We start from the raw sequence: 21,738 nt of genomic DNA on the forward strand, positions 1-21,738 counted from the left end.
ATACTATTAAGGTGAATAAAAAGTAATGATTAAATGAAGCTGAGCTTTAAAAACTTGTAGGATTCTAAGAAAGAACAGCAACAGAGAGTTTAGGGTTAGAAGGCTTCTGAAAGAATGAGTTAGACATGTTAAGAATATATTTGAAGACAACAAGGTACCATATCTAAGAGACTGTATTTGAAGCTTAGAGTAATGAAAGAGGAAAGTTCAAAGAATCATAGATCAAAGAAACAGCTAAAAAGAAATTTAATTCCTCTGTGGACTGACCTTGTTCCATCCAAAAACTAATGTTGAGTTCAAGAATTTTTCACTTTGGAGCTCCTGGAAGAGTTGCAAACTTTTGAGCTTTGTCAGATTATTCTAACTCCATTTCAGTGCATATTTTACAAGAAAAAGTACCATTATACTCCAAATAAGTGAAGGGTATAGCTGTACACTATTATTACTACTTTAATTCTGAAAGATACTAAACAACTCCTAACCACAGAAAATAAGCTCCAAACTCAAACACTATTTCATATACAAGTTTTATTTTGAATTGAAAAATTTAAAAAGTGAATACATTGAATGAATGAATAAACTGATTTTAAAAAGAAAGGAATGTCACAGAACCTGTAGAAAAATATACAAGGTTTTCCTTTCGAGATATTAATTGCAAGTTTGACCCCTGGAGCTAAGGATTTTCATTTTTGCAAGCAGGCCCAGGGTTTGTAACTAACAATGCCAAAAAGGGAATAAGGCACTGAAGGCTGGTGCCCCACACCCATATGCAGAGGCTGCCAGCAACCCATTAAACATAGAGGTAAAAAAAGATACTCCGCAGCACATAATAAAAACCAAGTCACACATTTATTTTTCTGAAAGTTAAAGATGTCATTTGCTTTTTAAAGCCATCATCACAGAATATCCCTTAATTATAAAAGGCACCAAATTAGTCGATTCCTTGTGCAGAATCCTTACAAAAAGGAAATGTAAACTCAAGAATCAGGTCGGTGCAAACATACAAAAGGACTTGCACGGTGTTCAGCGCACGAAAAAACTATTCAAAAATAGAAATCACAAAGTATTGGGAAATCTCAATACAATATTTTAATAGATATAGGAACTATTCTACACTGCAATGTTAAGGGGAATTAGGGGAAAGATCAGGAGACTAGAATGCCAAAATGGTATACCTGTAGCACTGCGCCAATAGGGACCACTCCTTCACTAAGAGGATGGAGGAAAGGCAGATTTAAAAGTAATATTCTAGCCAATACAACTTTTGTTTAAAAAAATGAACATTATTTTCAAAATGATTGGGCTGCAGTACAGTGGAGGACTGACTGGCAAGGGGAAAATAATTTGGAGCGATGAACAATTTCCATTCAGCGTTAGTTAACGAGCATCATCTGAGATCAGTGGTTCCTGTTGATCTTTGAGCATGGCAGGCTTGACCCCAGCTTTGTCACATCTGTTTTATGTACAAGTTAATTTAATGAAACCAGGTATAAACACGCTGTACTTTTCATGACCTTTTTGCTAAAGGCAGAAAAGAAAACAAGTGTAAGGCAATTCCTGATTGGGCCAGCTGAACCACCCTCAGATTCTTACTGCCATTTTCTCAAATGCCTCTGGCTATTGGAGCACAGCTAATCTGGTAACAGAAAAATAAAGGAATAGGGAAAAAATAATTTTATTTCCTGGATCCCTGAACGCCAATATTTTAATTGCTAATTTTAGGTGTTTTAGGTTAATTACAAAGTGGAATAATTGGCAAAGCTGTCGTATTTTAAAAACTGTAGGATTTCCATTTGTGTGTAGTTTTCATTGTTGTTTGATCATTTAAAATGGAGATTTGTATTTTAAAAACTGTAGGATTTCAATTTGTGTGTAGTTTTCATTGTTGTTTGATCATTTAAAATGGAGATATTTGATCACTGTAATAAGTCCTGAAAGAAGCAAATGTCACAGTCACCAGTATCCAAATATGCATTGCTGTTGTAATCCACCTTTTCCAGTGGTCATCTCTTTGGATACGTCTCAGAATGCGCCAACCTTTTCTGCTCATTAATCAGCTGGTTTAATTTATTCCGTAACTCTACAAACTGAGTGGTGTTAAGCATTTCCATGGCTGGAATAATCTGCAGCAACAGAGGTGAAAAATATGATCAATATTATTGTACAGCATTTCAAAGCAAACACTTTAAGTCCCAGTGGAGGTCCGAGGATAGGAACATGGCCAGGTGACCCAGATCTCCTGGTTTTGCTGGGACAATCCTGGGCTTTCACCAAATGTCCCAGTTCCCAAATTGCTGAAATGTCCCAGTTCCCCCATCCCCTTTAATCTTCCCTTGGCGCTCATTTACCATCAAAGAAAATCTACTGGTACTTAGTTGTAGCCTGGAAATCAGCAAATTGTCCATCTGCCAATCTTTAAAGAGACAGTGTTGGGACGCTGCCACATGTGCAGAATGCTTCTCACTGGCATCCAGAGCCAGGAGGGAACCAGCCACTGGGTGAGGAAGGAAGATTTGACAGGAATGTCCACCAATCACAGGCTATTCGGATGGAGCCCACCAGCAGTGAGGGAGGTTGGCTGAGCTGTGACACTTTTAATCAAACTTCTCATCGAAAGATCACGCGCTTTCCTGCTTGTGGCTCTGGGTGCAAACCAAATCTCTCACACTTGAGGCACATTCACTAGTTTAAAATCCAACTTCTGGCTGAAAACATCTATCGTTCAAACCCAGTGAGCAACTGAAAATAAATGAGGCTTTTAAATGGCGATAGTCCTCACCTTTGTGCATTGCACAGTAGAGTTAGAGTAGAATAGAGAACTCTGGCTGGGATCTTTTGATAATCAAAGACTTGGTTCAATTTTTTTTTAAACAAATGAGGCAGAAACATTAATAGGGTTGCCAACTCAGGCTGGACATAATCTGGGAGATGCAGTCGCATGATTTCTTCTCCAGCTACCCTCCCCTAGAGTACATCATTGGTCATCCAACATATCAGAGTCCCATCTTTCCAGCATGTCCTGGTTTGATTCTGGAAAATCTGGTTGCTGTAGGTTAGAAGATACTCTACTTCAACCTTCTATTATGCAGTGGTAGGACATGGGTTTGAAACCAGGAATTTCCCCCAGTAATGCTGTGATGACTCTAACAAGTTAATCAGAAACCAGCATGGAGAAAGGCTCCTTGACTGTCCTCTTGGCTAGCTTGGGTGTGTGACAAGGCAAATTGGAAGCAAGCAAAGTAATGAAATAAAAACATTTGAGGCTCAAATATATATATGTGTAGCTCTGAAAGCATTACATCATTACTCAGAATTCCTTCCCTTCCAAAAACTGTTACTGTATATAAAAGAATTGGACCACATTGTTTTCAATTTCAAGTACATTAATACCTTATTTTGTAGAAAACTGTGCAGTTTTTGTGTCCAGTGGCACTCCTTGTTTTTGAATCTGTGGAAGAACATAGTCACAAATTAGTACATTCAGTTGCAGTTTGAAGTTAATCCAGGGAACTGGAAGATAGAATAAGTTCCACATCTCAGTCCCAATCAAACTAACGGCCAGAAGATCTCCTCTGCAAGATTGTTCATGCCATGAGTTTAACCAGACTTAAGTCATGGTACCTACAGTAGAATGCTGGCATTAATTTCACTGTGATTAAACTTCAACAAGGTGCGGCATAAGCTTGTAAAATCTTGCAAAGAAGCACAAACAAATCTTTGGTGAGCAAAAACAGACCGACAAAAATATGCTGAAGTTTTATTGCAAATTATCAGCTTAGAACAGGTCTGGCATGAATAGAAGGATGAATAAGGACATAGCAGTGTATTCAAAATTAAATTGTATTTGCCATTATGGGAGAAGGAATGCATTGTATAAACTAATTTCTATGGGCAAATTCACTGTTTCCATCTCTTTCGTTTACATTTATAGAATGTGACAGCACAATATAAAATAGAACTCCTAGACATGAAAACTTCTTGTGTCAAGGATGCTGCATATCATTTTGGTGGAAGAATTCTTCATGAGAATGAACAAAGGAACAAGACTTCCTGGGATGGCACAGTGGTTAGCACTACTGCCCCACAGTGCCAGGGACCCAAGTTCAATTCTGGCGCTGGATGACTGTCTGTGTGGAGTTTACATGTTCTCCCTGTGTCTGCATGGGTTTCCTACAGGCAATCCAATTTCCTCCCATTGTCCAAATGTGTGTAGGTTTGGTGGATTCACCATGGTAAATGCACAGGGTTACAGAGATAGGACAGGGAGTAGGCCTGGGTAAGACAGTGCATCAACTCACACTATTTTGAACCACTTTTGAAAGCATCTTTTTAAAGACCAATAACATTTAAAAATCTAGATGCCACACAGCAGCCATCATTTGAGACATTACTTTTATTGAAATGAGATCCCTGCAGATTCCAGATATACTCACTCGTGCCACGACTCCACAAGAACATTGAGCACAGGAATGCTAACAGATTGGATAGTAGCTTGATTAAAAGACAGCAAAAAGGTCACCAGATCAGCGACATAGTCTGCATCACGACACTTAAACCTAATTTAAAAGGAACGCATTTAAATAAATATCGTATCATCATTTCTGAGAAAGATTTTAAAAATCATGAAAAGCAAATTTAGCAGTATTACGTTCAGCAAACTAGAATCAGCCAAATTTTTTGAGATTCAACATTGTTGGCATACAAACAACCGAAATTGAACTTTTGAGTGCCTTGCATTAAAATAGACTTTAAAAGGAATTAAGTGAGACTGCACATTCTGGTAAAAGCTTTTTTTCCATTTGGAATAAGTAGTGAAATAATCAGTTTAACCAAACTGAGTTTTAGTTGGCTGGGGAACACTTTCTTCAGGAAGGTCAATGCATCGCGTACCACCTCACATTCAATTATTAGTGGTCTCAATTACAAATGGCATCCTGTTTGCAGAGACAAACAGACAGACAATCAATCAATGCTGCACATGGCTGATGTCTGATTAATTAAAATCTTGACTCAAGGCAACAATTCTCCCCCAAGTATGATGACATGCAATCAGTCGTGTTCTCTGGCAAAGGTCTGTGCTATCGCATAATTGAGCGATTAAAGATTCATCGTGTAATTGCTGCTTAGAGAAATATTTTAAATATTAGAGAACATGTGAAGTGCTTGAATGAACATGCAAAATTGTCTGTAGTATAGCCACTCTCCTGCAAGAGGGAACTCAAAACCAATTTTAGTATTCAGGTCAAGTAGGATTGGAGGAAAGTGGTCCAAATAAGGCAAGGAAGCAGAGTGGAAGGGACAGAAAAGAGTGAGAGGAAAAGACGGCATTCAGCTCCTTTCCCCGTCCCAAGTCTACACTTTTGAGTTAGAATGTACTGCTTGGAGGGCAAGATACAAACTTGCATCAGTCTTTGCTCCATGGCTATTACTGACGCAGAGTGGTCAGAAAGGCAACGTATGGGAAAAGTGCAGCTCTGGTATCCATTAACAAGGAAATCTAACAGCTTATTTGAGTAGTCTCCGCCAAGGGAGAGGAAAATATTCAATGAACTTGCACACTTTACAGACTTGTAGTTTGGTTGATTAGTTGGATGAGAATTGGTTGTGTATTTATTAAGAGTCAACCGAGCATAAGAACATAAGAAATAGGAGCAGGAGTAGACCATCTAGCCCTTCGAGCCTGCCCCGCCATTCAGTAAGATCATGGCTGATCTGACGTGGCTCAGTTCCACATTCCCGCCCTCTCCCCATAACCTTTAATCCCCTCGCTTATCAAAAACCCATCAACCCGCGTCTTAAAAATATTTAGCGAGGCAACCTCCACCACTTCAACGGGCAGAGAATTCCAGTGATTCATCACCCTTTCAGTGAAGAAGTTCCTCCTCAACTCCGTTCTAAACCACCGCCCCCCCTCCCCCCCCCCAACTTTATCTTGAGGCTGTGCCCCCTAGTCCTACTGTCCTGTCTGAGCGGGAACAGTCTCTCCACCTCTATCCTATCCATCCCATTCATCATCTTATATGTCTCAATGAGATCTCCCCTCATCCTTCTAAACTCTAACGAGTACAAGCCTAGTTTATTCAGCCTCTCCTCATAGTTCAACCCCCTCAACTCCGGTATCAGCCTAGTAAACCTCCTCTGCACTCCCTCCAAGGCTAAAATATCCTTGCGTAAGTGCGGCGACCAAAACTGCACACAGTACTCCAGCTGCGACCTCACCAATGCCCTATACAGCTGCAGCAAGACCTCCCTACTTTTATATTCAATCCCCCTCGCTATGAAGGCCAGCATCCCATTCGCCTTCCTGACCACCTGCTGCACCTGCAAGCTGGGTTTTTGCGACTCATGCACAAGGACCCCGAGGTCCCTCTGCACCGTCGCCTGCTGCAGTTTTTCGCCATGTAAGTAATAGTCTTTCCTACCATTATTCCGACCAAAGTGGACCTCGCACTTGCCAACATTAAATTCCATTTGCCAGTTCCTGGCCCATTTGCCCAGCCTATCTAGATCCTTCTGCAGACTCTCCACACGCTCCGCGCAATTTGCCCTTCCACCAATCTTGGTGTCATCAGCAAATTTCGACACCATACGCTCGGTTCCCTCCTCCAGATCATCTGTATAAGTGGTGAATAGCTGAGGCCCCAGCACCGACCCCTGGGGCACTCCACTAGTCACCGACCACCAATCCGAATAGCACCCATTGACCCCCACTCTCTGCCTCCTATTTGACAACCAATCCTCTATCCACGCTAACACCCTACCCCCAACTCCATGCCCCCTTACCTTCTGCAATAACCTCTCGTGAGGTACCTTGTCAAACGCCTTCTGAAAATCAATAAAGACCACATCCACCGGCTCTCCTCTATCCACCGCCCTAGACACATCCTCATGGAACTCCAATAAATTTGTCAGACACAACTTCCCCTTAACGAAACCGTGCTGCGTCTGCTCTATCAAGCAATTCCCCTCAAGATGCCTCGCTATTTCCTCCTCGATGACGGATTCTAATTCCCCGCCTTTTGCCTGCCACCCTTCTTAAACAACGGCATAACATTAGCCGTTTTCCGATCTTCCGGCACGTCCCCGGAATCCAGCGACGTTTGGAAAATAACCACCAAGGCATCCACTATCACCTCTGCCATTTCTTTCAGAACCCTCGGATGCATTCCATCCGGTCCTGGGGACTTGTCTACAATCAGTCCCTCCAGTCTGTCGAGCACCGCTTAAGTGGAGATCATCTAAAACTAATGGGCAATTTAATTAAGTTTCTCACCATTTCAGTTGCAATAGGAGATTTTCCTTTGGTTAGGATATTCAGTACTCTTGTTAACAGCCGTGGCTTGGCCGATGGAGGCAAATGCAATTGTGATAATGTATTTCTAGTTCCTGTTCTAGCGGGTTGGAGTAGCAATCTTATTATTACTGTTAAACTAAACAGAGGGGACTGCAAAAGAACTACATTAGTTCAGTATACTCTGGAGCTTTCTACCTAATAGTAATTGACAGGTATTCATGACTAGTAACCAATTGCAGTACTATCTTAACAACATCTAATGTACATACGTTAGTACCTTTAGATGCATGTTCCCATTACGAAATACGACATTGGACTTTAAGACATTTTGAAATGGAATATTATAATTCTTCTATGATAGATGTGGCATTGATATTACACATATTTGCCATTGCAATTCCTCATGTGGTGCAGCATTTATGCTAATCAACTTCAATATAACCATTTAAACAAATGGCTGAGGAGGCTGAAGTACCTGCAAACTTTCTAGATCACCAGTAATTGAAATTATACTTACGCGTCAATCAACATGTTTTTATATACATAAATATTGCTGCTCAAGATGCCACAGAAATGGTGCAAGAGGTCTTCTTTCACGCTCAAGTTGTCAAACAGGAGTTTCAGAGCCCAGAAATTCTTCTAGAATGGCCATAAACAATATGAAATCAGCATCAAGAAAAAAATCATAGCTGACTTGATGAGCTATCAATCTATAGCTAAACAGTAACAAAGATTTGCTGGATCAGGTGTTGAGGATTGAGTTGGGCCGAATGGATGAAGCTTTTGTGGAGAAACACTTAGAGTGATCAGATCATTGAGGTTACAGTATTGAAGAACAAGGATCAAACCAGGGTAGAAATTCTGAACTGGAAGAGGGCTAACTTCAATGGGTTGGGGCAGGGAGGTGGGGGGTGTGGTATCCTGTCAGGGGTTAACAGACCAAAGACTAACAGGAAAAACAGCAATGAAACACTGGATCATCTTTAAAGAGACATTTCAGGTATAGGCTAGGTACATTTCAACAAGCGTGAGTTGGGGACCCAAAGCCTGAACTTGGCTAATTAGGCAGATAAGACAATGATTAAACAAAAGAGGTATATGATGTGAATCAAGTGAAATTTAAGTGAGAATCAAGCCAAATACAATAAGCTGAGGACGAAGTGAAAAGGAAAAGACTGACAAGAGAATAAAGAAGCGGTTAACAAAACAAACCCCAAAATCCTCTACCAGAATGTAAGTATTATGAAGTGTGGTGAGCCCTATTAGGGGCAATATGTTTAGAGGTGCAGGACAATGAGCACTTTGTATCATTTTGAGAGGATGCTGACAAAATACTGGTTAAAATGAGACGGTAGGATAATGGATGGGGTGAAAAAGAATGCATTTGAATGACTGGCTGTTCTTCAAGTGGATTAGTTGCCTTGTCTGCATGGTTGACATCCAGATTGCTAACAAAATGGATGATGTCATAATCTTCCATGCAATTATGGGAGGTGGGGGAGGTAGCAAATGTGACATCCTTGTTCAGGGAAAGGGTGCAAGAACATTAGTCATAACTACAGGCCAGAGTGGTGGTGCGAGGGTCAGGACAGGGTGTGTGTGAAGTCAGTTGTTGAAGGGAAAGTAACAGATGTTATCTGTATGGATTGAGAAAGTATTTGACAGTCACAAAAGGTTGGCTAATATTGAGGCTTATGGAAGAGGAGGATCAGACTAAGAACAGAAAACAGTGAGTGATGGCAAGTGGTTATTTTTCAGACTGAAAGATAATAGATGAGGGCACAGGAATAGGATTACTGCTTTTTTGATCAGGGTTTATTTAGCAAATGCCAAATCCCTAAACCAAGCAGTTTCTTCCAGTTCTGCTGTGTTGAATGTGGATCAGCCTCTGCTGAGTCTATGGATTGGACACTATGAAGTGGTGCATAGTTTGCTCTCTCCCACAGGCAAATTGCAGGTTAGCACTAATGCTCCATCTAAGGGTGTTGACCAAGCAGGGGTCATGCCAATGCTGAAACTGTTGAAGGTGGACCACTCTTTCCTTGGCAGCTCGAAACCAAACAGCTGTCAAGTTGGGGTTGAAACCAGGTCCTTGTTTGTCGTGTCCAATGATTCCCATTCTTTTGTCCGGGTGAAATTTGCATTGAGCTTCTGTGAGGGAGGTTTTTTTCCACACCAGCCTTCTTGATGAGAGTCATACCTTGGATGGGCTGAATAAATCAGCATGAAGTGGCAGGTGGGAAGCCATTGCAAACAATTTCTATCACAGAGTGAGAGCGAGAGCACGTGATGATCTTGACCAAGCAGTGGTGCAGTATTCTGCTACTGGGCACAAGAGTGCAAGTGCTGAGGTTTGGAGTGTGGTGGTAATAGTACTCCACACTGAGCCAGCTACTTCAACAATCAAGTTGTTTTTGGTTGCAGTTTTTAGGTGTTCCCAGAAGGTCAGTGTCCTAGGGTCACTCAGATATGTTGGGAGTTAGGAGGTGCTTTAACTTTTAGCCATTCATTTGTATATTGAATTCTTTATTAGCTTTTGCACTGTCTTAGTTCAGTCTGGGTGTTTCTATCCAGAGATGCCTTAGCTATGTCAAGCAGGTAGACGAAGATATGATTGGGAGTAATAGGGAGGGCTTTAGCGTTGCTCCAAGAACACGGATTAGACTCCAACACTTCCTGTTGGAGTGTGAGAAATTTAGCTCTGCTATAGTTTCCTTCCACTTGGTGTGGCACACAGCACTGAGGGACTCTGGGTTAAATTACTGGCTATGAGTTCAGATCAGTGTTTTGTTACGTGGAGATCGAATGGATTTGGTATTTGCTAACGGCATTGATACTACTGAAATGAACAGGACACTTTATGTTGAAACTGAGCAGTTAGTCGCAGCAAACTGATCAAAGTCAGACAGGTAATAAGAGTGGGACATGAAAGCCTTAATGCAGGTACATCAATGGAAGGATTTTGGGAATATGCTAATGAACCAATAGCTCTCCCACAAATTATTCCAGATGTAAACCCACACAGGAGGACTCGAGAAGGAAGACATAAGATATGTATTGACCGGGGTGGCCACCTCAAGGGACAATTCACCTAGGGAGGGGCTGGTGACCATAAGAGCGACAGCTGTTAAAAGTCAAGAGTGCGGGTATACAAGTTATGTCACGGAAAGTTAAGGAAAGAGAACGCAGATTTATTAAGGGCAAATCATATTGAATAAACGTGTTTGAGTATTTTGATGAAGTAACTGAAAAGGTTGAAGAAGGCAATGCTGTTGATTTAGCTGTACATGCACTTCCAAAAGGCATTTCATAAAATGCCACAACAGATGTGAGCAAAGTTGGAACTCCTGGAATAGAAGGGACAGCTGGAACACAAATCCAAAAATTGCCTTGAATGACAGGAAACAAACTAGTGGTCATTTTCTGGAACAAAGATTTGTAATGGAGTTTCCCTGGGGTTGGTATTAACACCTGTGCTGTTCCTGACATATATCGATGACCAGGACCAGACTGTACAGGGCACAATTTTATAACTTATGGATGATGTGAAATTTGGAAAGATTGTGAACTGTGAAGAGGACAGTGTTGAATGTAAAAGGAGGACATGGATAGTTAGGTGGAATGGGCAGACAAATGGCAGGTGAAATTTAATGCAGAACAAGTATGAAGTGATTCATTTGGGTGGAAATAACATGACGAAACAATATAAAACAAAGTGGGGGGCGGGGGCAGTGGTTAGGGTATCCATGCACATAAATCATTGAAGGTGGCAGGACAGGTTTGGAGAGTACAAAGCAATCATGTTAGGTTAAACTTCTATAAAACACAGTTCAGCCTCAACTGCAATATTGCGTCCAGTTCTGGGCACCACATTTTAGGATGGATATGAGAGATTGCGGAAAAAATTCATGAGAACGAGTTTAGGGATGAGGAACTTTAGTTACATGGATAGACTGGAGAAACTGGACTGTTCTCTTTGAAGGGGTTTTCTTTTGGTTGAGTTTTATCTGCATGCATGCTCAAAAAAAACTGGCAGTTGCTGTTGGATCCTGGAAGCAGTTCTGAGGCAAATGGTGGCGGGGGTGGAAATGAATAGCAGGAAGCAGCAGCACAGAAAGGGGGAGAAAATCTGCCAGGAATTGTAGACCAGTAGCAAAGGGCAATCAGGAACTAAGGGTGTGTTCTAATTTTGGTCTCACCAAGGAGGAAAGCAGTATGGCTCATGCTTGAGTTGAGATATCCACAATCATGCGGTGCTTAACAAGAATTAACAGTTACCTAGCTGGATGCTAATGGAAAGATTGCACAAAAATCTCACACCTCGGAGAATAGCAGGAACACAGAAGAGAATCAAAGTGAATTCATTAGATCTGTGGCACACTTTGGTTTGGTCCCAGAAGAGGTGAAGGAATCCTTAAGATCCTGTGAAATATAGAGGAACTCTTGGTGGAAAGGACTAGGTGTGCCATGTCAGGATTTTTGTGTTTAAAGAATAAAATGTTTACGAAATATATTTCAATTACATAATGAAATGAAGGTACAAGTAAGAATACAGGGTTAAATTTACATTAGTGTTACTGTAAATTGGAATCCTAAATATTATGAACCTAGGAAAGCAAGGCACAATTAAAAAAAGCTCTGAAAATAATGACAGAAAACACCAAAAAGGAGATTATGAAAATAAGAATTAAAATGAGTTTGTGAAAGAAATTACAGCAAGTTATGGAATCACCACCACCTATGCTGAAAGCAATTTTCAAACTCCATACACTGACTTGGGAAGAGAAAGACAAGATTCAAAAGAAAATAAACCAGTTGCAATAATATTACTGTTCTTACCCCATAAGCTACAATTAGTGGTAGAACAATGTTGATCACAGGTAGATTCTTATGCAACATCTGAGCAGTGGCCACTGTTACAAGAATCAATGCAGATTCCCTGTGAAGCTGTAAGGAAAAAAAAATTATCATCCATCAAAGTACCCATGGAATTTAATACAAAAGTTAAATCCAATTGTAAAACAAAAGACATGCTTCAAGGTAAATAGCCAGCATCTGAGAACTAAACAACTTGAAATGATATATAGAATTTTGATAGCTTGATGGGGGGGGGGGGGGGGGGGGCAGGGCGGCAGCAGCAGCAGCCTTATCTGACATTACGCTTGGCGCCTGTATTTTTGGGTTCTGTCCACTTTGGTTTCCAATGCTAGCAGAACCTGAAAACTCAGCCCCAAATCAAGTACTGTTGACTTAACAAATGCTCAAAGTCTCTGGAGATGCAGACAGGCAAGTATATTGTTAGCCACAACAAGAAATTCAAGTTAAATTGCAAAAAGAGATCTGGACTGGGAAAGAGAATTCTTTTGAATTAACATTGTTGTGACCAACTGGAAAGGCGGTGGGGGGTGAAAAAAAAGTTGAAAAAAATTAGAGTCCTGTTCAGGCAACTTCAATTAGGGGAGTTCGAGCAGGTACTAGTCGTAACAACTACATTAAAATGTGTTGCAAACGTTGAATAAAGTCCTGTATTTAATTTCAAAGTATAGCATGTCAGACGAACTTTGGGATTCACTGTTCAAAAATAATAGCCTATTTAAAACATGGTGGGTATTTTAACAAAATTCTCAGTTTCAGTTACTGAATGCCTGACTGAGGCTGCTGATAGTTGTGGTTTTGCTTTCAGCCAGACAGTATCCTGTTTACACTGCCTACGTAAAATGTGAATGCAGCTGCCCAGAATGGAGTACTCTGCACCTGTGCTTACACAGGCATCCTGAACTCCCCTCTTCGAAGGCCAAATCAAATTGTTTAGACAACGCGAGCAGCAGCATCTGCAATCTGTTTAAAATGGAAACACTTTACAAACTCTATTCTCTGCCATGTGAAGTACAAGCAGGTATTCTCAGTACCCTCTGCTCCAGAGTCAATTTGGGCCCTGATTCCAAGATTCATTCTGCAGAAACTCTAAAATATCACAACTACAAAACCTAGAAATCTGGAAAAACAAAAATTGTCGAAAACACTCAGCAGATCGGACTGGGGAGAGGAACAGAATTAACATTTTGGTTCTGATGATAGGTCTATCTTTATTCCTCCCTCTCTCTTTCTCTCCATAAATGCTGCACCTGCTGAAAATTTCCAGCATTTTCTGTTTTTACTCTTAAAATTTCTTGGGCAAATTAATTGTGGTTAAAGGTCATAAGGAAAAAGCACATTTGAAAATAAAAATACTAGATTGAGGGAGGTCAATCAGTATTTCAAGAGAAAAAAAATTAATGTTTCAGACAACTTCCTCAAACTGAAAGGCCTGTTCTTGTGCTGTAATTTTCTTTATTCTTTGTTTGTTCTTTGATGCTGGTTCACAAAACTTCAAAATGGTGTGAATGCCTAACCTTTTGTATTTAGTTGTGTGGTTAATGAGGATTTAATTGTACCCATTCTTGAAAGAAGCTATAAACAGATGATCAGTGAAGCTGAGGTCAGCAAGAATGGCAAGCTAATGATCATGTAATGGGTGCTATTCTGATAAAAGGTCAGTATTCCAAAATTAGTATACATGACAAAGTGCATTGTTGCTACACATTCTATTTTTAGTGCAATGCTTTTAATGTTATCCAGGCTACCTTTCCAGTGTCATTCACCTTCAAGTATCAGAAAAGATAGGCAATAGTTGAAAGCTGCTTCGGGGATATTGATAATATACACAAACACAATACTGAAAGAATGGAAAACATTATCCTTTTAAAAAAGGTGGAGGCATGGTGTCACAGTGGATGGCACTGCTGTCTCACAGCGCCAGGGACCCAGCTTAGATTCCCATCTTGGGTCACTGTCAGTGTGGAGTTTGCACATTTTCTCTGTATCTGTGCGCGTTTCCTCCGGGTGCTCCAGTTTCCTCTCAGTCCAAAGGTGTGCAGATTAGGTTGACTGACCATGTTTAAATCACCCCTTAGTGTCAGGGGACTAGCTAGGGTAAATGCGTGGGGTTATAGGGATAAGACCTGGGTGGGATTGGATCACTGCAGACCCAATGGGCCGAATGACCCTCTTCTGCTCTGTACGGCTTCTATGATTCTAAAAACAGCTTATTACACAGTTTTAGGCCAGTATCATGTCAGGTGTGCCAAAGGGAATATCATTGTCTGCTGATGCTTCAGTTGAGCCATTTTCTTGGCAATTTTTGTTAGTGAAGGTTCGCCCATTGCTTTCCAAAGGCAGGAGAGGAGGCCTGTCCCAAGTCTATTTCAGCCAGAATGGGACTCAATCCAGTGTCAATGGTTTAATTTTGAAACATATGAACATATGCTAGCCTTTTAACAAAGCAACTGAGCTAAATGGCTCCACTTTAGACCAATAACGTTGTATTTATTTACTGCTCACGGATCATTCTACAAAAACAATTTGATTATTGTAACAATGTTACTTGTTTTAATAATGACCCCCAAAATATTTAGAACTCAGAATCTACTCAGTGGTGAATAGCCTGTGGCCCAGGATCATATGCGGCCCATCACAGTTCTGAGCCATTTTGATGAATATTGTCCACTGAGATGAAGATGAGTCACTCACTAGCCTAGAATGCTCGTCACTGTTGTGTTTAATGAATAGAACTCTAAACACAATTTAGACACAAGACCTTCACTTACCACAGATGAAAAGATTTTGGGTAAGCCCACCATTCCCTTCTTCAGATCTTCAAGGACCGGTGTTGCAAGGATAGTTGTGCTCTGACAAGAAATGTTTTTTAAAAATTTCTGTGTTAATGGAGGAAATAATCATTCCTAGAACTTAAAACATAGCTTACGAGACCAACTTCTGAATAGATTCATGTTGTAGCAGTCAACACGTTCTAAAAGTCCAGGTGCTCCTCGGCTACGTAGTCTCAAAACAACAATGGTGTATTCGCACCAAAGCTTTTGTACAGAAAAATACCCAGCAAAACTAGTTCTCCCCCTGCCACCCCAATTTCTTTAGCGATTAAAGTCACTCTTAAAGGCTACAATAAAAAAATCTTCACCACACAGTCCAGAGTGGCAGTTAAAATTAACCCTTTTTTGTTAAACAGAAACTTCAAAAAGTATGTTGCATCACCCCATTATCTTGAAATCAATCGACTGAATTGCAAAACACCCTCCATATTTTATTGCAGACCATGCTGTGTGCAAACAGGTTTTTCCCTCTCTACATTGGAGAATCTGAACTAAGGTGACAGCTTTAGAATAAGAGATTTCCTATTTAAGATGAAATGAAAGAGGAGTTTCTTCCCTCAGATGGTCTCTCATCTTTAAAATTCTCCTCTGCAGAGAAGAGTGGAGGCTAGCCATTGGATATATTTAACAAGGGAGTCAAGCATTATGGGGCTGAACAAGAGAGAGAGTTAAGGTGATGACCATATCTCCAATGGTCTTATTAACAGAAGAGCAGGCTTGAGGGTCCAAATGGGCTACTCCTGCCCGAATTTCTTGCACAAACTGGCATGTCATATTTTCTTACATTAAAACAGTAACCACAATTCAAAAATACTTTGGGATGTTCTGAGGGTGTGAAAGAAACTAAGTTGATTTGGCTGTAAAGGATCAAAAAACAAAAGACCATTTAGAACATCTTGGAGCGAATCGTAGCAGGCGAGGGGCAGACCATGGAAAAATCCATTGACCTTGAGGCGGGATTTTCCAGTTTTGGGGCAAGCGTGGCCGGAAAATCCCGCCCCTTGTGCGAGAATGAGAATACTACTGTAATCGAGTGTAAAAATTCACTTAGTCAGGATTTACAATGAGTAGGTTGGTTGCCTACAAATTTATTTACACAACTTTAAAAGACCCTCTTTCCCTCCCTCATACTACAGTATTAGTGATATTGGTGGCCATTACAATGAGAGCTGATACTACAGGTGCAGTAGACCATTATAGTTGCTTTGAATTAAAATGAAACAGGCTTCAGTACACTGAGCAATTTTGAGAGTTCGAAAAACAGATAGATAATTTAAAGCCAGACTGTTGTTTCTGCACAGTTATTGTGAGCACTGAATGCTGGGCTGGAGAATAGTTAGGGATGTGCAATAACAAACGCCAGCCTAGCCACATCTCAGGAAAGACTTTAAAAAAAAAATCGAGGCAAAAGCCATTAGAAAAGCAAATAAATGTTTAAAGTACACAATGATAGAGTAATATGTGGAAAGAACAATATGATTAGTGTGATTTTACAGCAAAGAGCCAGCACAAACAATATTGTGAACGCTACAGTTCCTGTTCTATGGTCATTTTGACTCTCCCCACACAATTAACTTTGATACACCCATTTATGCGAGAAATGTTACATATGCAAACTAACATACACTCGCTGTGGGTGTACCCAACCCCATGGACTGGGGAGATTAAGATTGCTCATGGATATCTTCTCAAAGACATTTAAGGATGGGCAAGAAATGCTGGCCTTGCTAGTGACACCCTCATCTCGTGAAGGAATATTCCAACAAGTTTGGGCTCCTGGGAATAACTTACTTTCACAAATACAGGTGGCGGTGCCGGTAACACAATTTCTGTCAACGTGAGTGAATTGCAGTGAAGTTGAATCAGTTTGCTCCAGCACGGAACCTGAACATAGGAGAAACGTATTTACGTATCAGGTCTCATCACATTAATCAGCTAAAAAGAAATCTCAAACTGGAGCATTCAGGTATTCAGGCTTCAAGTGCAAATGTGCAACTGTTACATTTAACAGAAGCAAACCATTTAGCCTCTCAACATGGTTCATGACTAACATAACTGAAGATAGAAATGCAGCAACAACTTTATGTAAGTAAATACTTCAAATTGTGAAGTCTAGACCATCTGAAGAACATCCTTAATCCCAACTCGTGGGGTTTGTCAGCAAGGGGGAAGAGAAAATGGCATTTGAGTCTGTCAAATCTGGGAGGGTGAAGGTTAAGACATCTAAGACAACAGAAAGTAGGCCTATGTCTGCAATCCCAAAGCAGCTTTACAAGATCCCAGTACAGACAAGATGTTAATTTACTTAAATAGTTTGTTTTTAATTAATAGCAAGACGTTGAAACAGTTCTTAAAGCACATAAAGAGTTCACAGTGATTCAAAACAAAGTTCCAACTGATTTAAAACTACACCAATTCAATCAGAGAATGTATCCTAAAAGTCTGTTAGTTCCTGAAATAGCAAATCAGTGTTCGTGGATACAATGTTCTCTTCTCCAAGAAGGGGATCAACTTGCAAATTGAACAAGTCAAAAATGGAACCAAATTTATAGGCTAGTATGAATGTAGGATTACACAGTATACAGGGCACACACCATGCAGATACACATCAGTGTGTCTGTGCTGCTTCGTCCCATCTTTGCTCATCTGAATCACTGTAACTCCCTATTCCTTCTTCCTTGTCCTATTGGACTTCTTGGTGATTATCTTATTACAACGGTCTCCAGTTGTGCTTTTTGCCACAAGAGGAAGCATTCTCTATTGACGCTATCACAGTCTTTTATAATCTCAAAGATACCCCCTCTCCCCTCAAGAGATCCAGCTGGGTCATCTTCGTTCTTTTCCTGATAAAAATGATTACATATTGAGATCATCCTTATAAATCTTCACACATCCTTTCCAGTGCTCCATATCATTTTTCTATAGTATGACAATCACTGCATGGTATTTGAAATGTAGTATAAACAAGGTTTGATACAATTTCAGCATAACTTTCCTCTAATGTTATCCTCTATAAAGCCTGATGCTGGGTTTGCTTTTTCTATGGGCTTGCTAACCTGTGCTGGAACTATTAGATTGCTGCATTTGTACCCAGCAGTCACTTTTCTTCTACCTCACTTAGACCCACACTTTCCAAGTATCAAGTGACCTCCCTATTCTTCCTACAAAAAACATGTACTCCCTCACATTTATAACCTAGAACTTCCTGTTCCAATTATTTATCCAGTCCTCCTCAGCACACCCCACCCCCACAATTTGCTGTCATCTGCCAATTGTGTTTGATTCTCAAATGCAACACAATAGCAGCAACAGCCCTAGCACTGAACGTTATGGAACACCACTTCCTACTGAGAGTGCATCTATTTTGCATTTCTAGCAAATTAGCACCAGTGGACAAGAGGAAGGGGGAAGCAACCTTTGGCTGACTGGAAATTGTAACATTTCAGGTACAGATGCACCAAGGATTGATGCTTGTGATCTTATCTCAAGGCAGGGGTGGAACTCTGTTGGGACATAAACAGTTAACACCAATTAGTTCAAGCAACAGCCTGTAGGGAGCACACAAAGAGGTAAGTGCCATGCAATTGAAGTGCCTCCGTTTGCTTGGAGATAACAGGAACCCATGGTGAGCAGCAATTGCTCAGCTGAGTCTGGAGCTGGAAGAGGTGACAGAAGGTTGCTAGCTTCATGCCACTGGGGAGATTGTAGCTGAAAGCAGCCCGGGGAAATTATCAGCCCATTGAAGCTGAAACAAACAGCAGCCAGTGGCTCTGTGACGCTGGCAATTGGGGCAAAGGAAGTCTCGTGAGCAGTAGGGATTACGTTCAGGGTACCTAGAGAGCTGAAATCATGCCAGTAACTAGACACTTGGGTTCAGACTTCCCCAGTGCGACATTGTCTCCATTGAGACAGACCAACTGGGAAGCGAACAATCATGGTAGCAGTCTGAGTTGGAGTGGCTTTTGAGGGAAATCGGAGGTTACATCTTCAAAAGGAGGAACTGAAATCCCAGAGGAAGACAGACAGAATTCTTGTGACTCATTGACGCCTGTGTGGGTTTGCTGAAAAAAACTAAGATTTCAAATTACATCCATTTTACCAATAAAATGGTTACTGATCCTTAAGCAGATCATAACCAATTTTCGGAGTGTTATCTGAAACCATGACAAGTTTTGAGTGTCTGATCTAGGATTGTAATGCTACTCTTTTGTCTCTCTGATTGGTTACCCTTAACTCCCACTCTACTTCCTGTCTTGAAGTATTTAGTAACCTATTCTGCCACCTGTCTCCTGACTCCACTTTTCTACCTCATACACTAATCAACTAAGGGGCACCTTATCGAAGGTCTTTGGAAAAATCTGGATAAATTCCATCTATTGCATCATCACTGTCAACATTCAAAAAATATTGGTCAAATATTGAAATCCATGCTGACATTTCACCATTACATTCTGCTTTCCTATGTTTATTTAATCTATCCTTTAGTAGGATTTAATTATTGCCCCCCTCCTCCCCAAATGAAACCGACTGGTCTATAATTCCCTGAAAATGTTCCTGCCCCTCTTCTTACATATAGACCACTGCATCAGATCCAATTCCAATCCATCCCTACATTTTCAATAGTGATCTTCCAGTGTTTCAGGCAAGAACAGTGTCAGTGGTTGAAGAATTGTCCCATATTTATTTTAAAAATTACAAATGCCAAAGCATTCTATCGATAATCAGACAGCTGGATGCTTTTCAAACCATGGACAAAAGCAGTCTGCATACCATAAAGTTCCAGATCTAAAGGTTCCTCTCTTGCTCCAAGAAGTCAATATTACCCAGATTATAACATGAATTCCCTCAAGGTGCAAAAAACAGATGGGCACAACTTAAGTGCGAGAACTATGCCTAACAATAAAGAATTTTTAACAATCTTAAAATCAAAAATGTACATTTATCTGTGTCTTGTTCTTCCATATATTTTTTAAACTGCAGACAAGAGAGGAAGGAAGGCAACATATTCAGATGAGCCACTGTATTGGCAACAGCCATCAGTTACAGACAATTCTCATACTGACACTGGTACACAATTACTGCTCTCGCATTGAAGTACAAAAGCTAACGATGGAATCACTGAAAGCTTGAGAAATAATTGGCAGTTCATAACCGTAAAATGCATTTCAGTAAATCGCACATCAGTAAAGATCACAAATTAAAATGCCTCAGAATACTTACAGCTCTGTAGAGTACTTCATTCACAAAGAGAATCCGAAGAGCACATTTTAGAAATAAACAATCCTTTAACAAATTAGCACCTTCAAAACAGAATAATGTAAATTAGATCTCCCATAATGTAGACAAAAACCCATCAGAAGCAAACACAAAACAATATATCACAACGTAAACTAAATTATGGTTCTTTGCAAATTACAACAGTTTTCCCTTCAAACCAGGCCTCTGGCATCAAAGGCACAGCTTTTCATTTTGCTCATCAATAGTGACTTGCCCTTTTAATACAGGGCTAGAAGGGTGAGGGAGATTAAAAAAAACATTTTGAGAGGGTGGGAGGAAACTGGAGGAATGATAATGGAAAGATTGGAAGATTCTGTGGAATAAAATAAATGAAACCAATTCAGAGCAATGAGTCAGTTTAAAACGCAAATAAAGTTGATTCTCTGGATTAGAATCTAGAGACTGACCTTTAACAAATGCCCATCTTCCCTCCTCTGAAACTTCACAGCCAATGGGTACAGTTCCAGTCTTGAAGATTTTTAAGTAAACAACATATTGGTAAGGTGTTAAACGGCAGGCTATGCAGCAAGAAAGGTTGGAGTTTAAATGAAATGATTGTGCAGCAGCATGAAAATCTCCACACTTGCAAAAGTAGAATGGAATTTTATCTTGTAGGGCTCTTAACCTGATCAAAAGAAAAATAAACATGCACAGTTCTAAGATGTATGCAATACACTGAAGTCAACAGTAGGGTACATTGTATAGAAAGTCCTTTTTTAAAAAAAGCATCAATTTGAAAAACATGCATACTAACTTCAGTGTGTCACTGCATTTCACCACGCGTAGGTATCGGACCAACTCTCTGTATCTGAAAAGAAAATTTAAACCAGTCAACAGATTTTAAATACTAAATTTCAGCACTCACGTAGCCACAGGCCTCAGGTGACATAGTACCACTTGTGTATGAAGAGATTGCAAACAGCTGTTGCATGTTAGTCAAATTATAAGGCATGACTCACCAGTCTATAAGGCAGCTTTAACTAACAGAAATCTGCACATTGCAGAGCTAGTTAAGTTTTATTGGAGTTTGCGTGTCCTGGGCATCGGAAGTTGTTAGCAGCCTACCAGTGAAAAATCATCTTCAGTTAAAACCAAATGTATAGTCTGCACTGAATCTCTGTACAGAGATGCATATAGTACAGGTTCCAGTGCAAATCCAGTTTTTTTTTGGACTACTGAATAATTACCAAAAGTGGATCATTAAATGGTACAATTATACTTAAGTCTCCATTCAACACCACAACCTACTTAAAACAGTGAAAAGCAGGTTACACTTGTTTCTGTAAGGCATTAATACCATAACTCAAACGTGCACCAAAGTGAATAGTAGTGACAGCTCATGCTGGTTATCTTTTGGTTTCAAACTAACAAAATGCCAAGACGTTAAGTTCACACTTTCAATATTAAAAGTGTTTTAAGAAATATGTATATTTTAAAACTTTACTTTGCATCAACTAA

At 40.2% G+C, this 21,738-nt stretch overlaps 1 protein-coding gene across 2 annotated transcripts in view; it reads right to left on the bottom strand.

Annotated features, from left to right (window-relative positions):
* Window positions 1–384: 384 nt before the first annotated feature.
* LOC145354834 (uncharacterized) overlaps window positions 385–21,738 on the bottom strand; it is a 56,688-nt gene continuing 35,334 nt past the window's right edge. Inside the window, exons 11-20 of one of the 2 annotated variants that reach the window (XM_080206350.1) lie at window positions 21,035–21,088; window positions 20,688–20,905; window positions 20,224–20,303; window positions 16,795–16,887; window positions 14,941–15,021; window positions 12,134–12,241; window positions 7,812–7,933; window positions 4,434–4,556; window positions 3,391–3,448; window positions 385–2,123 (exon numbers count right to left, since the gene is read on the bottom strand). In XM_080206350.1, the coding sequence (XP_080062476.1) occupies window positions 2,004–2,123; window positions 3,391–3,448; window positions 4,434–4,556; window positions 7,812–7,933; window positions 12,134–12,241; window positions 14,941–15,021; window positions 16,795–16,887; window positions 20,224–20,303; window positions 20,688–20,905; window positions 21,035–21,088 (1,057 nt within the window). In that variant the 3' untranslated portion in view covers window positions 385–2,003. The remainder of the gene's footprint in view (window positions 2,124–3,390; window positions 3,449–4,433; window positions 4,557–7,811; window positions 7,934–12,133; window positions 12,242–14,940; window positions 15,022–16,794; window positions 16,888–20,223; window positions 20,304–20,687; window positions 20,906–21,034; window positions 21,089–21,738) is intronic. The other variant, XM_080206349.1, reaches the window with a different exon arrangement.

Source organism: Carcharhinus amblyrhynchos, chromosome 18 (assembly GCF_965287045.1).
Source record: "Carcharhinus amblyrhynchos chromosome 18, sCarAmb.v2.hapA, whole genome shotgun sequence".
Taxonomy (NCBI): domain Eukaryota; kingdom Metazoa; phylum Chordata; class Chondrichthyes; order Carcharhiniformes; family Carcharhinidae; genus Carcharhinus; species Carcharhinus amblyrhynchos.